General features: G+C 44.9%; 1 protein-coding gene across 4 annotated transcripts in view; it reads right to left on the reverse strand.

Annotated features, from left to right (window-relative positions):
- The window catches only part of LOC115157525 (rho guanine nucleotide exchange factor 18), a 38883-nt gene that overhangs the window by 5615 nt on the left and 20006 nt on the right, over nucleotides 1–13262 (reverse strand). For 3 of the 4 annotated variants that reach the window (XM_029705864.1, XM_029705859.1, XM_029705860.1), the window contains 12 exons: nucleotides 11047–11301; nucleotides 10629–10708; nucleotides 10256–10434; nucleotides 9967–10040; nucleotides 9624–9809; nucleotides 8742–8960; nucleotides 6175–6254; nucleotides 5822–5869; nucleotides 4745–4927; nucleotides 3205–3357; nucleotides 605–733; nucleotides 175–495 (listed from right to left, as the gene is read on the reverse strand). In XM_029705864.1, the coding sequence (XP_029561724.1) occupies nucleotides 175–495; nucleotides 605–733; nucleotides 3205–3357; nucleotides 4745–4927; nucleotides 5822–5869; nucleotides 6175–6254; nucleotides 8742–8960; nucleotides 9624–9809; nucleotides 9967–10040; nucleotides 10256–10434; nucleotides 10629–10708; nucleotides 11047–11301 (1907 nt within the window). Of the gene's footprint in view, nucleotides 1–174; nucleotides 496–604; nucleotides 746–3204; nucleotides 3358–4744; nucleotides 4928–5821; nucleotides 5870–6174; nucleotides 6255–8741; nucleotides 8961–9623; nucleotides 9810–9966; nucleotides 10041–10255; nucleotides 10435–10628; nucleotides 10709–11046; nucleotides 11302–13262 lie in introns of all 4 variants that reach the window. The other variant, XM_029705861.1, reaches the window with a different exon arrangement.

Here is a 13262-nt window from a genome sequence, read left to right on the forward strand (position 1 = left end):
TTTCTAAAAACCTATTTTTGCTTTGTCATTATGGGGTAATGTGTGTAGATTGATGAGGAAAAAAACGATGTATTCAATTTTAGAATAAGGCTGTAAAGTAGAAAAATGTGGAAGAAGTCAAGGGGTCTGAATACCTTCTGAAGGCGCTGTCCTATTACGTCCTATGTGACTCACCTCTGGGGGCTGCTCTTGGAAAATGTTGGTGGCTACAGAAAGGCTGGGGGGAACGAGGACCTTGGGGATCCGGATCACCTCTCTTCCCTTCATCCAATCAGCCGTCAGGTCCCTTCGGAAGGACTGGGAGAAGGGAGGATCCCCTCGGAAGGACTGGGAGAGGGGAGGATCCCCTCGGAAGGACTGGGAGAGGGGAGGATCCCCTCGGAAGGACTGGGAGAGGGGAGGATCCCCTCGGAAGGACTGGGAGAGGGGAGGATCCCCTCGGAAGGACTGGGAGAAGGGAGGATCCCCTCGGAAGGACTGGGAGAAGGGGAGAGCCTGAGGAGAAGAATAGAATGTCCGGATGATGTAAACATCTACAAATACATCAACAACAGCTCCTCACACTGTTGGTCCTCAGTTCTTAACGACCACACCACATCCCCACCTGCTGAGCTTTGAAGTTAAAACTCCCAGGGTTGGTGATGGTCTTGTTCTGCTTCAACTTCATCTGTGTATCGAGGTGTTCCTTCTGTTTTTCCACCGTCCTCATTGACTCCCTCAGCCTCTCCAGATCCTGTTGGTACGTTACATGACAAAGGGAAATTAATTTAAATAAACAATTTTGTCACATAAACCGGATAAGTGCAGTGAAATTTGTTGTTTTACAGGGTCAGCCATAGTAGTACGGCGCCCCTGAAGCAAATTAGGGATAAGTGCCTTGCTCAAGGGCACTGACAGATTTTTCACCATGTCGACTCGAGTATTCGAACCAGCAACCTTTCGGTTACTTGTCCACTGCTCTGACTGCTAGGCTACCTGCCACTGTCAGCAACATACCACCCTACATCTGACTACTGGCTTGCCTCTGAAGCTATGCAGGGTTGGTCCTGGTCGGTCCCTGCATGGGAGACCAGATGCTGCTGGAAGTGGTGTTGGAGGGCAGGTAGGGGTCACTCTTCCCTCTGGTCTTCTTATAGTCTACTATCCATACATTTTGTCAGTCACCGTGCACTCCTTATAAATATCTCAGTCTTAATGAAGAGCTTGGTGTGTTCAGTTAAAACCAGATCTGGAATTGAGGGGTTATGTGAGGGTATTGTGGCTGTTGTTAAAGGAAATGGCTGAAAGCATAGGCCTAACCCTTTGTTAGTCTAAGATGTATTTTTTAGAGACCTGATTATATAACAACGCTTTAGTTCACAATTTTCCAGAGCGGCAAAGACCCTGGTTCCATTCCAGGCTGTATCACAGCAGTCTAAGACCCTGGTTCCATTCCAGGCTGTATCACAGCAGTCTAAGACCCTGGTTCCATTCCAGGCTGTATCTCAGCAGTCGAAGACCCTGGTTCCATTCCAGGCTGTATCGCAGCGGTCTAAGACCCTGGTTCCATTCCAGGCTGTATCGCAGCAGTCTAAGACACTACAGACACCCTGGTTCCATTCCATCTCAGTGCTAGAGGCGTCACTACAGAACCTGGTTCGAATCCAGGCAGTATCACAACCGGCCGTGATTGGGAGTCCCATAGGGCGGGGCACAACTGGCCCAGCATCATCCGGGTTTGGCCGGGGTAGGCCGTCATTGTAAAATAAGAATTTGTTCTTAACTGACTTGCCTAGTTAAATAAAGGTTAAATATATTTTTTTTCAAATGCTTCACGCTTGAAACAAGCTGTTCAATGCCGGGGAAAGACGTGACTCCGATGCATTTGGGATATCTTTGGTTTGTCTCTATCACATTCAGAGTCTGCGCTACAACCTTCTATAGCTGAGGAGACAAAACATGTACTTTGCTTGGGAAGTAATGTGTGATTCTGCCACTATCAATTGACATTCAATATTTCAACACACTATTAAACAACATATTAACTCTAAATCAGTCAGGAGCAAGCCAGGTAGCCTAAGAAGGAACAAACAAATGTATTATTTAGGCTATATTGTTATTATTATTATTATTATTATTATTTCAAGGCCATTTAAGAAATCCATTGTGAAGCATTTGAGACACACTAGAAGCTAGCAGGAGCGCTCAGCATTTCAACAACATGCCTATACATTTATTTATATGATGAAATACTCCATTTTAAAAATACTTTGAATTAAATAATAATTAAATGAAAAATGTCTTATTAGGCTATACAGTCAGTCATTCTACAGTGCCTTTTTTGAATTCCCTTTTAAAAACACGAGTTTGGCCAGTCTCTGGTTTGAGGATCATGTGGTGAGCTATGCATGCCTAGTTTGTTAAATTTAGCCTAGCAGCCCTAATCACAGCCAACACACATCTATTTTGTAACAGTATCATGGAACAAATTATAAAATGATAGTTTTGCATATGAAAAAAAAGTTACAAGTGTGTATACTGGCCTACCTGATGATACGCAGCTGCTGTGTTAAACAACTAATGGCTTTTTCTGAAATTCATTGATGATCAGATACTTCAGTCGTAACTGGTTCTGTTCCAATATATTTTTACACTTGATAGACAACTTTATCACTGTTAGACTCTCCTCTTTTTATTTTAACAAGATGTATCTGGCACTGCAGCGTGTGAGCATTCGTTATCATGCTCTTTTGTGGTATTAAAATAGATTCTGCTCGTCCCCAGTCACGTAGAAATGACATAGAATTGCATGAAATTCTTTTATAAAAAAAGGTTCATTTTTCTTGGCCTGCAAATATGATAGATTCATTTAGTGCTTTTATTATAATGGATATCTCGTCACCCCTACTCTTGTCCGCGGTAGTCTGTGAATTGATAACCTTCTGGCTACTTTGCCATGTAACGCTTACAAAATGAAGAACAGTTTCTAAAACGGAATATCTAAGACTCTGGTCTGTCCTAGGAGTGAGGGTAAATGGCTGGCATGTTCTCTGCTATCCACTTTATGTTTTAATTATTATTTTGGGTATAGGGGAGGATCACTTTTTTAAGCGTTCAGGGAGGGTAAAAATATATTTTCACTGAAGGGAGGACCATCCATTTCATTTCAGAGAGGTCAGATTTTCTCCTGTATGTTATTATATTGTAATAAAACGAAGCAGCAACCTGTTGGTACGTCTCTCTCTGTCTCTCCAGCTCCTCTCTCTCCGCCTCTAGTTTCTCCTCCAGTCTCCTACACTCCTCCTCTCTCCGTCTTAGCTCCGCCTCTAGGACCTCCGCCTGCAGCCGGTGACGCTCCCGCTCCTTCTCCCAGCGAGCCTGGGGATAGAGATGGAGAGATGAGATGGAGATGAGATGGAGAGAGATGAGATGGGGATAGATGAGATGGAGAGATGAGATGGGGATAGAGATGGAGAGATGAGATGGAGAGAGATGAGATGGGGATAGAGAGAGATGAGATGAGATGGAGAGATGAGATGGAGAGAGATGAGATGAGATGGAGAGATGAGATGGAGAGAGATGAGATGGGGATAGAGATGGAGAGATGAGATGGAGAGATGAGATGGGGATAGAGATGGAGAGATGAGATGGAGAGAGATGAGATGGGGATAGAGATGGAGAGATGAGATGGAGAGATGGAGAGAGAGAGAGATGGAGAGAGAGAGATGGAGAGAGAGAGAGGTGGAGAGATGGAGAAAGATGAGATGGAGAGAGAGAGATGGAGAGAGATGAGATGGAGAGAGAGAGATGAGATGGAGAGAGAGATGAGATGAGAGAGAGATGAGATGAAAAGAGAGAGATGAGATGGAAAGAGAGAGATGAGATGAAAAGAGAGAGATGAGATGGAAAGAGAGAGATGAGATGGAAAGAGAGAGATGAGATGGATAGATGGAGATGAGATGGATAGATGGAGAGAGAGATGAGAAGAGATGGAGAGAGAGATGAGATGGAGAGAGAGATGAGATGAGATGGAGAGAGAGATGAGATGAGATGGAGAGAGAGATGAGATGAGATGGAGAGAGAGATGAGATGAGAGAGAGATGAGATGGAGAGAGAGATGAGATGAAATGGAGAGAGAGATGAGATGAAATGGAGAGAGATGAGATGGAGAGAGATGAGATGGAGAGAGAGATGAGATGGAGAGAGAGATGAGATGGAGAGAGAGATGAGATGGAGAGAGAGATGAGATGGAGAGAGAGATGAGATGGAGAGAGAGATGAGATGGAGAGAGAGATGAGATGGAGAGAGATGAGATGGAGAGAGAGATGAGATGGAGAGAGATGAGATGGAGAGAGAGAGATGAGATGGAGAGAGAGAGATGAGATGGAGAGAGAGAGATGAGATGGAGAGAGAGAGATGAGATGGAGAGAGATGAGATGGAGAGAGAGATGAGATGGAGAGAGAGATGAGATGGAGAGAGAGATGAGATGGAGAGAGAGATGAGATGGAGAGAGAGATGAGATGGAGAGAGAGATGAGATGAGATGGAGAGATAGATCCACTACATCGGGGGTATTCAACTCTTAACTTATGAGGTCCGGAGCCTGCTGGTTTTCTGTTCTACCAGATAATGAATTGCACCCACCTGGTGTCCTAGGGCTAAATCAGTCCCTGATTAGAGGGGAACAATGAACAAAAACAGTGGATCTGACTTCGAGGTCCAGAGTTGAATTTGAATTTCCCTACCACAATAAACAGTATTGTACCTGGTTTTGGCGGTGCTGTGTCTGCAGCTTGTGGAAGTTGGCCACCTCTTCTCTCTGTTTCTCCAGGTTACGTTGTTTCTCCTGCTCCAGGAGCATGTTGCCTCGGTTGCGACCCGGACGCTCACGCTCCAAAAGAGAGGCACGCTGGAGCTCAATGTGGCTGTCCTGCTGGGAGACGATGGCCTACGGAGAGGGATAGTGGACATACTTAACACCAGGAGGCAGAGGGCATATGATGAAAAACTCATCATACTGGCTGTATTTCTTCCTGCTTGAACGTGAATAGCTCAGATACACATGAAAACATGAAATGACCCTGGGAATCGATAGAACATAGCTCAGAGATGCACAAATATGAAGTAACATTCAAAATGGGTGAATCCTTCCTTTAACACCAGCAAGGAGCAGGAAACAAACTTAACACCAGTGATGGACAGGGTACAAACTTCAGACTAGGGAGTGGCAGGGGACACATTTAAAACTGAATCTAATGGTTAAGATAAGACAGGACGAACCTACAACTGTGTTTGTAGCATGTAAAGAATATATACACTGAGTATACCAAACATTTGAAACACCTTCCTAATATTTAGTTGCACCCCCCCTTTGCCCTCAGAACAGCCTCAATTCGTCGGGGCATGGACTCTACAAGGGTGTCGAAAGCATTCCACAGGGATGCTGGTCCATGTTGAGGCAAGTTGGCTGGATGTCCTTTGGGTGGTGGACCATTCATGATACACACGGGAAACTGTTGAGATGGAAAAACCTCAGCAGCGTTGCAGTTCTTGACACAAACCGGTGTGCCAGGCACCTACTACCATACTACTACCATACCCTGTTCAAAGACACTAATATTTTGTCTTGTCCATTCACCCTCTGAATGACACACATACACTATCCTTGTCTCAATTGTCTCAAGGCTTAAAAATCCTTATTTAACCCGTCTCCTCCCCTTCATCTACACTGATTGAAGTGGATTTAACAAGTGACATCAATAAGGGATCCTAGCTTTCACCTGGATTCGCCTGGTCAGTCTATGCCATGGAAAGAGCAGGTGTTCTTAATGTTTTGTCTTACCTGCAGACCGTAGAGCCTATGTGAGAGCATCAGCACGGCGTAAAAGAACTGGGGAGAGAAATAAGGTTGAGACAAGAAAAACAACTGACTTCAGATATTCAGGAGACTAAACATCAAGATATTGTATGTTCAGATTGAGAGTAATCTAGTAACACTTAACTTGGCTTCAGGGAAGGATGGATATGGGCATGGAGAACTACAGTATGATTCTGGTGCCTCATCAGCTTGTAATCACTAAACCATGAATCAGACCAACTAAAAACTAGTCCACATCTCCCTTCCTCTCCGAGGAGAAAACAAGAGCACACTTGCGAGGAGATTGGGAGTAGAGAATGGGATAGCCAGTCACTCACCGACAGTTCCAGGCTCTCCGATTGGTCGAGGTCCTGTAGCAGGGGGTCAGAGTTTGAACGTTGAGGTCGTCGCTCCACATCTGGAAAACATTATGTTGAACTGTGTTCAAAAGACTGGATTTGTGAGATATGAGGAACGATAGGACCAGATATGGACAGTGGTAGAGGAACGATAGGACCAGATATGGACATAATAGTCCATCTGTATGGGTATAATAGTCCATCTGTATGGGTATACAGTGAGGGAATAAAGCATGCTGATTTTGTACGTTTGCCCACTGACGAAGAAATGATCAGTCTATAATTTTAATGGTAGGTTTATTTGAACAGTGAGAGACAGAATAACAACAAAAAAATCCAGAAAAACGCATGTCAAAAATGTTATAAATTGATTTACATTTTATTGAGGGAAATAAGTATTTGACCCCTCTGCAAAACATGACTTAGTACTTGGTGGCAAAACCCTTGTTGGCAATCACAGAGGTCAGATGTTTCTTGTAGTTGGCCACCAGGTTTGCACACATCTCAGGAGGGATTTTGTCCCACTCCTCCTTGCAGATCTTCTCCAAGTCATTAAGGTTTGCACACTGACGTTTGGCAACTCGAACCTTCAGCTCCCTCCACAGATTTTCTATGGGATTAAGGTCTGGAGACTGGCTAGGCCACTCCAGGACCTTAATGTGCTTCTTCTTGAGCCACTCCTTTGTTGCATTGGCCGTGTGTTTTGGGTCACTGTCATGCTGGAATACCCATCCACGACCCATTTTCAATGCCCTGGCTGAGGGAAGGAGGTTCTCACCCAAGATTTGACGGTACATGGCCCCGTCCATCGTCCCTTTGATGCGGTGAAGTTGTCCTGTCCCCTTAGCAGAAAAACATCCCCAAAGCATAATGTTTCCACCTCCATGTTTGACGGTGGGGATGGTGTTCTTGGGTTATAGGCAGCATTCCTCCTCCTCCAAACACGGCGAGTTGAGTTGATGCCAAAGAGCTCCAATTTGGTCTCATCTGACCACAACACTTTCACCCAGTTGTCCTCTGAATCATTCAGATGTTCATTGGTAAACTTCAGACGGGCATGTATATGTGCTTTCTTGAGCAGGGGGACCTTGCGGGAGCTGCAGGATTTCAGTCCTTCACGGTGTAGTGTGTTACCAATTGTTTTCTTGGTAACTATGGTCCCAGCTGCCTTGAGATCATTGACAAGATCCTCCCGTGTAGTTCTGGGCTGATTCCTCACCGTTCTCATGATCATTGCAACTCCACGAGGTGAGATCTTGCATGGAGCCCCAGGCCGAGGGATATTGACAGTTCTTTTGTGTTTCTTCCATTTGCCAATAATCGCACCAACTGTTGTCACCTTCTCACCAAGCTGCTTGGCGATGGTCTTGTAGCCCATTCCAGCCTTGTGTAGGTCTACAATCTTGTCCCTGACATCCTTGGAGAGCTCTTTGGTCTTGGCCATGGTGGAGAGTTTGGAATCTGATTGATTGCTTCTGTGGACAGGTGTCTTTTATACAGGTAACAAACTGAGATTAGGAGCATTCCCTTTAAGAGTGTGCTCCTAATCTCAGCTCGTTACCTGTATAAAAGACACCTGGGAGCCAGAAATCTTTCTGATTGAGAGGGGGTCAAATACTTATTTCCCTCATTAAAATGCAAATCAATTCATAACATTTTTGACATGCGTTTTTCTAGATTTTTTTGTTGTTATTCTGTCTCTCACTGTTCAAATAAATCTACCATTAAAATTATAGACTGATCATTTCTTTGTCAGTGGACAAACGTACAAAATCAGCAGGGGATCAAATACTTTTTTCCCCTCACTGTAATAGTCCATCTGTATGGGTATTATAGTCCATCTGTATGAGCGGCAGACCGACTGAGCGGCAGACCGACTGAGCGGCAGACCGACTGAGCGGCAGACCGACTGAGCGGCAGACCGACTGAGCGGCAGACCGACTGAGCGGCAGACCGACTGAGCGGCAGACCGACTGAGCGGCAGACCGACTGAGCGGCAGACCGACTGAGCGGCAGACCGACTGAGCGGCAGACCGACTGAGCGGCAGACCGACTGAGCGGCAGACTTACTCTTGATAGACCACTGCACCACTCGGGAGGCCCAAGAAACTGCATCGCAGTGCTAGCTGTGCCACTAGAGATTCTGGGTTCGAGTTCAGGGGCTGTCGCAGCCGGCCGCGACCGGGAGACCCATGGGGCGGCACACAATCAGCCCAGCGTCGGCAGGGATGTCCTTGTCCCATCGCGCACTAGCGACTCCTGTGGTGGGACGGGCGCAGTGCACGCTGACACGGTCGCCGGGTGTACGGTGTTTCCTCCGACACATTGGTGTGGCCGGGTTAAGTGGGAATTGTGTGAAGAAGCAGTGCGGCTTGGTTGGGCTTGGTTGGGTTGTGTTTCGGAGGACACACAGCTCTTGACCTTCGCCTCTCCTGAGTCCGTACAGGAGTTGCAGCGACGAGACAAGACTGTAACTACCAATTGGATACCACGAAATTGGGGAGAAAAAGGGCTTAACTATTTAAAAAAATAAATAAAATACTTACTCTTGATGGGGGTGGGAGGGTTGCAGTCGTAACCTCCAAAGGTCTCAGCTCTCCTAATCAGCGACAGGTTCCCCAGCCGCCCAAGGCCTAGCCCCCCTAGACAAAGGCGTACCACTTCTGGCCTCAAACTGAACCTCCCTGGTCCCAGGCTGTCCTCTTGATGGGGGTTGGGATCTCTCACAGTCACACCGGACAGGAGAAGGTTCTGCAGATTCTCCACTGAGAGAAGAAGAAGAACCTAAAATATGATTATCTGACAGACAAGCTGACATTGGATTCTCATGGTGAGTCAGCATTTAGAACAGATTTACTAAAGACGATGGTGACGTGAACTATTATCAGATCAGACCTGCCAGGAGTACCGAGGTCAGTGGTATACAGAGGGGATGGGGAGCTATTACAATATTGCTTTAACCTATCAAACTATGTATCAAAACCTCTCAGATCTCCACAATTGCTTAGGTCAGTGGTTCCCAAACAGTGGGGCGCTACCCTTAAGGGAAGACCTTAGAGAGCTATTTATAACAGGTCAGAAATGTCCAGATCAACTAGCCCATGTCAGCTAACGGCTTATAGCCCATCCATTTTGTTATAATATTTCAGTCACTTAAATATCACATGAATACACATTAGACAAAATATGTAGAATTGCAAGGAAATTAGCTTAAACTGCAAAATGTTCTCTACCCCATGACAAAATGTGTAGAATTGCAGAAAATCTTAAAACCTGCACAATTCTCTCTCCACCAACAACAGGTGAGAACAGTTTGAGTAATGAACAGTGCTTGTGCCCGCAGAAATAGACATGGGGGGGGGGGGGGGGGGTTTGGGCACCCCTGGCTTAAGGCATGGTCTAGGAGTGGATTCGTGCTTCATTCCTACCCTCAGTGATGGCCCCCTTGAGCAGTGTCTCCCCCTGCTGGAGGTCTGAGGCGTCACCGCGGAGCAGCAGACAAGCGTGGGCAGCTACATCCTCCATCCCCGTTACAGCCTCCGCCATGTCAGCAAACATCTGCAGCTTCTCTGTCAGGCTCTGCACGATCTGGGTATCCTTCACATACAGACGCTCTGAAAACACACAGATTCTATGGTAAAAACTAAAAAAACACACGAGACGCTCTGAAAACACATTCCGTAAGGCCTGACAATGGGAATTGAAGGCATTTGGACAGCTGTTATTGAGGACATTTTCAAGCTCTCTGGTAGAGCTGGTAGAGTCTCTTACCTTGGAAGTCTCTGAGCCTGGCTAGCCTGGCCTCCTCCTGCTCATTGCTCAGCTGCTCCTCCATCACTGGACAACTGGGACACAAAGAGAGTCAAACACACTGGGGTTACTATAAGCCCTAAGAACTGACCCAAACGCTGATTACAAATCAGTTGAAAGTGTAGAAAGTAAAATAACTGGAGATAGCAAGGTAAGTGAGAGAGAAAAAGTATGAGATTAAACCTAATTTGAGAGAACATATTGTCCTCTCTGTCCTTGCCCTACCCCCTCCCTACCATGTCATTCCTACCTGTTGACAGCGTCTCGTATAAGGCTCATCCAGGCGTTGCAGTCCTCTCTGGAGGATGTGTGTATCTCGTACATCTCTGGCATGCTGGACGAAGCACTGATCAGGAACATAGCCTTGTCCTCATGGGCCATCTCCCTGACGATCAGCATCTGGAGGGAGATTACCGACGTCTTGTTGTCCTGAAAAAGGAGAGGAGGACGAGGAGGAGAGGAGGAGGAGGAGATGGACGAGGAGAAGGACACAGAGGATCAGAGGTTATCAACATTTTCTGGCCTTCTCTCCTTGAAGGAGGCCATACTTTAAAACTAGCACATGTTGGGATTAAAATGAGTAGCTGGACACAGATTCTCTTATATTGAGAAATTTCCCTCACCACATTAGCAAATATGAGTTTCTGGTCCTTTTCCTTTTGTAAGAGCAGCAGGACATCTGACAACAGAACAGCATGGATGTCTGAAGACATGGGATAGAAACAGACAAACACTCAAATCAACAAATACGCCATCCTCACAGATCATCACAGCATTCGTAATAGATAAGTATGACAATGACCAGGAGTTCTGACTGTGTGACTGACCAGAAGGAATTATGGGTTCTAGATATAGACTATAACAGGGCCTGATAGGTCACATGAGGTCTTGGGTGTCCAGAATGAGAATCCCTGATTACTAAAAGAAACAATTGCCAATTTTCAGAAAAACTGCAGTAAAAACCAAGCTTTTCCACCGTAAATATCATCCCCCCAAAAAACATTGCAAGATCCCAGAAGGGCCGATTAGAGAGGTCACCACCTTTGAGCCGTCCGTTTGCCACCCGACAGCTGACAGTCCCCTCGTGGAGCAGGGTTCTGAAGCCCTCAGCCAGATCCTCTCTCGTGAACACCCTGCCGTCCTTCCACCGGCCATGGGAACGAGGCTCCAACCTGCTGCCTATGTCTCTCAGCCTGGAGGCCCTCTCATAGTCATGGACCTGGGAGTCCACAGCAGAGATGGTCTCTTTGATCAGAACCAGGGCCTGGGCCAGGGCACCGTGCTCCTCAGTGTCGGCTGGTGGGAGGAGAGGAGGACACACAGAGAGAGAAGTCAGAGGACCAAAATGGAACTTGTGGAACTTCTTTAATGGAAAAATATTACAGTAAGTACACTTTCTATTCAACAGGCATAAAACATATTATCTATACCTCTATTGTCTTTAATCAAGAAAATATAAATTTGACATAAGAGCTTGTCTGACCACCACGCTTACTACTGCCAACTTAAAATCTTAGAATCTACTAAAAAAGCCACAAGATGACATTTCAACATTGCATTTCTACATTCTGTGACACATTTGAAATTGAACTGAACGAATTCATAATGATCAATAAAAATTCAGTTGATGACCCCTGGATTTTATGGGATGCCACCAAAGGTTTTATTTAAAATAATGCAACTGCATTTGCATCTTGGTTGAATAAATCACAATTAAAGTAGATATCAGAATTGGAAATGTTGTTTACTGCATTAGAGCATTCTGAACAAATTATTTTCTCAGACCAGGTAGCTATTACTCTTTCCAAAGTCAAGACAGAACTTACATTTATTGAGAAAACAGAGAACATAATTTGCCATCAATGAGTTAGACCCAACCATTACTTCCATGGTAATTGTCCTAGTCGTTTACTGGCCTTAAAACCTGTTAGGGCTAGGGGGCAGTATTTACACGGCCAGATAAAAAACGTACCCGATTTAATCTGGTTACTACTCCTACCCAGTAACTAGAATATGCATATAATTATTGGCTTTGGATAGAAAACACCCTAAAGTTTCTAAAACTGTTTGAATTGTGTCTGTGAGTATAACAGAACTCATATGGCAGGCAAAAACCTGAGAAGATTCCTTAAAGGAAGTGCCCTCTCTGACAAGATCTTGTTCTTCTTGTCTCTGTTTATTGAAGACTGAGGATCTTTGCTGTAACGTGACACTTCCTACGGCTCCCATAGGCTCTCAGAGCCCGGGAAAAAGCTGAATGATGTCATTCCAGCCCCAGGCTGAAACACATTTGCGCTTTTGGCAAGTGGCCGATAAGAGGATAATGGGCTTAGGCGCGTGCACGAGTCGATCCCGTGCTTTATTTTCTGTCGTCTATTTACCTAAACGCAGATTCCCGGTCGGAATATTATCGCTTTTTTACGAGAAAAATGGCATAAAAATTGATTTTAAACAGCGGTTGACATGCTTCGAAGTACTGTAATGGAATATTTAGAATTTTTTTGTCACGAAATGCGCCGTGCTCGTAACCCTTATTTACCATTCGGATAGTGTCTTGAACGCAAGAACAAAACGCCGCTGTTTGAACATAACTATGGATTGTTTGGGACCAAACCAACATTTGTTATTGAAGTAGAAGTCCTGGGAGCGCATTCTGACGAAGAACACCAAAGGTAATCAAACTTTTCTAATAGTAAATCGGAGTTTGGTGAAGGCTAAACTTGCTGGGTGTCTAAATAGCTAGCCCTGTGATGCCGGGCTATCTACTTAGAATATTGCAAAATGTGCTTTCACCAAAAAGCTATTTTAAAATCGGACATATCGAGTGCATAGAGGAGTTCTGTATCTATAATTCTTAAAATAATTGTTATGCTTTTTGTGAACGTTTATCGTGAGTAATTTAGTAAATTGTTAGTAAATTCGCCGGAAGTTTGCGGGGGGTATGCTAGTTCTGAACGTCACATGCTAAATGTAAAAAGCTGTTTTTTTATATAAATATGAACTTGATTGAACAAAACATGCATGTATTGTATAACATAATGTCCTAGGTGTGTCATCTGATGAAGATCATCAAAGGTTAGTGCTGCGTTTAGCTGTCTTCTGGGTTTTTGTGACATTATATGCTAGCTTGAAAAATGGGTGTCTGATTATTTCTGGCTGGGTACTCTGCTGACATAATCTAATGTTTTGCTTTCGTTGTAAAGCCTTTTTGAAATCGGACAGTGTGGTTAGATTAACGAGAGTCTTGTCTTTAAAAT

Source organism: Salmo trutta, chromosome 21, assembly GCF_901001165.1.
Source record: "Salmo trutta chromosome 21, fSalTru1.1, whole genome shotgun sequence".
In the NCBI taxonomy this organism is placed as follows: Eukaryota; Metazoa; Chordata; class Actinopteri; order Salmoniformes; family Salmonidae; genus Salmo; species Salmo trutta.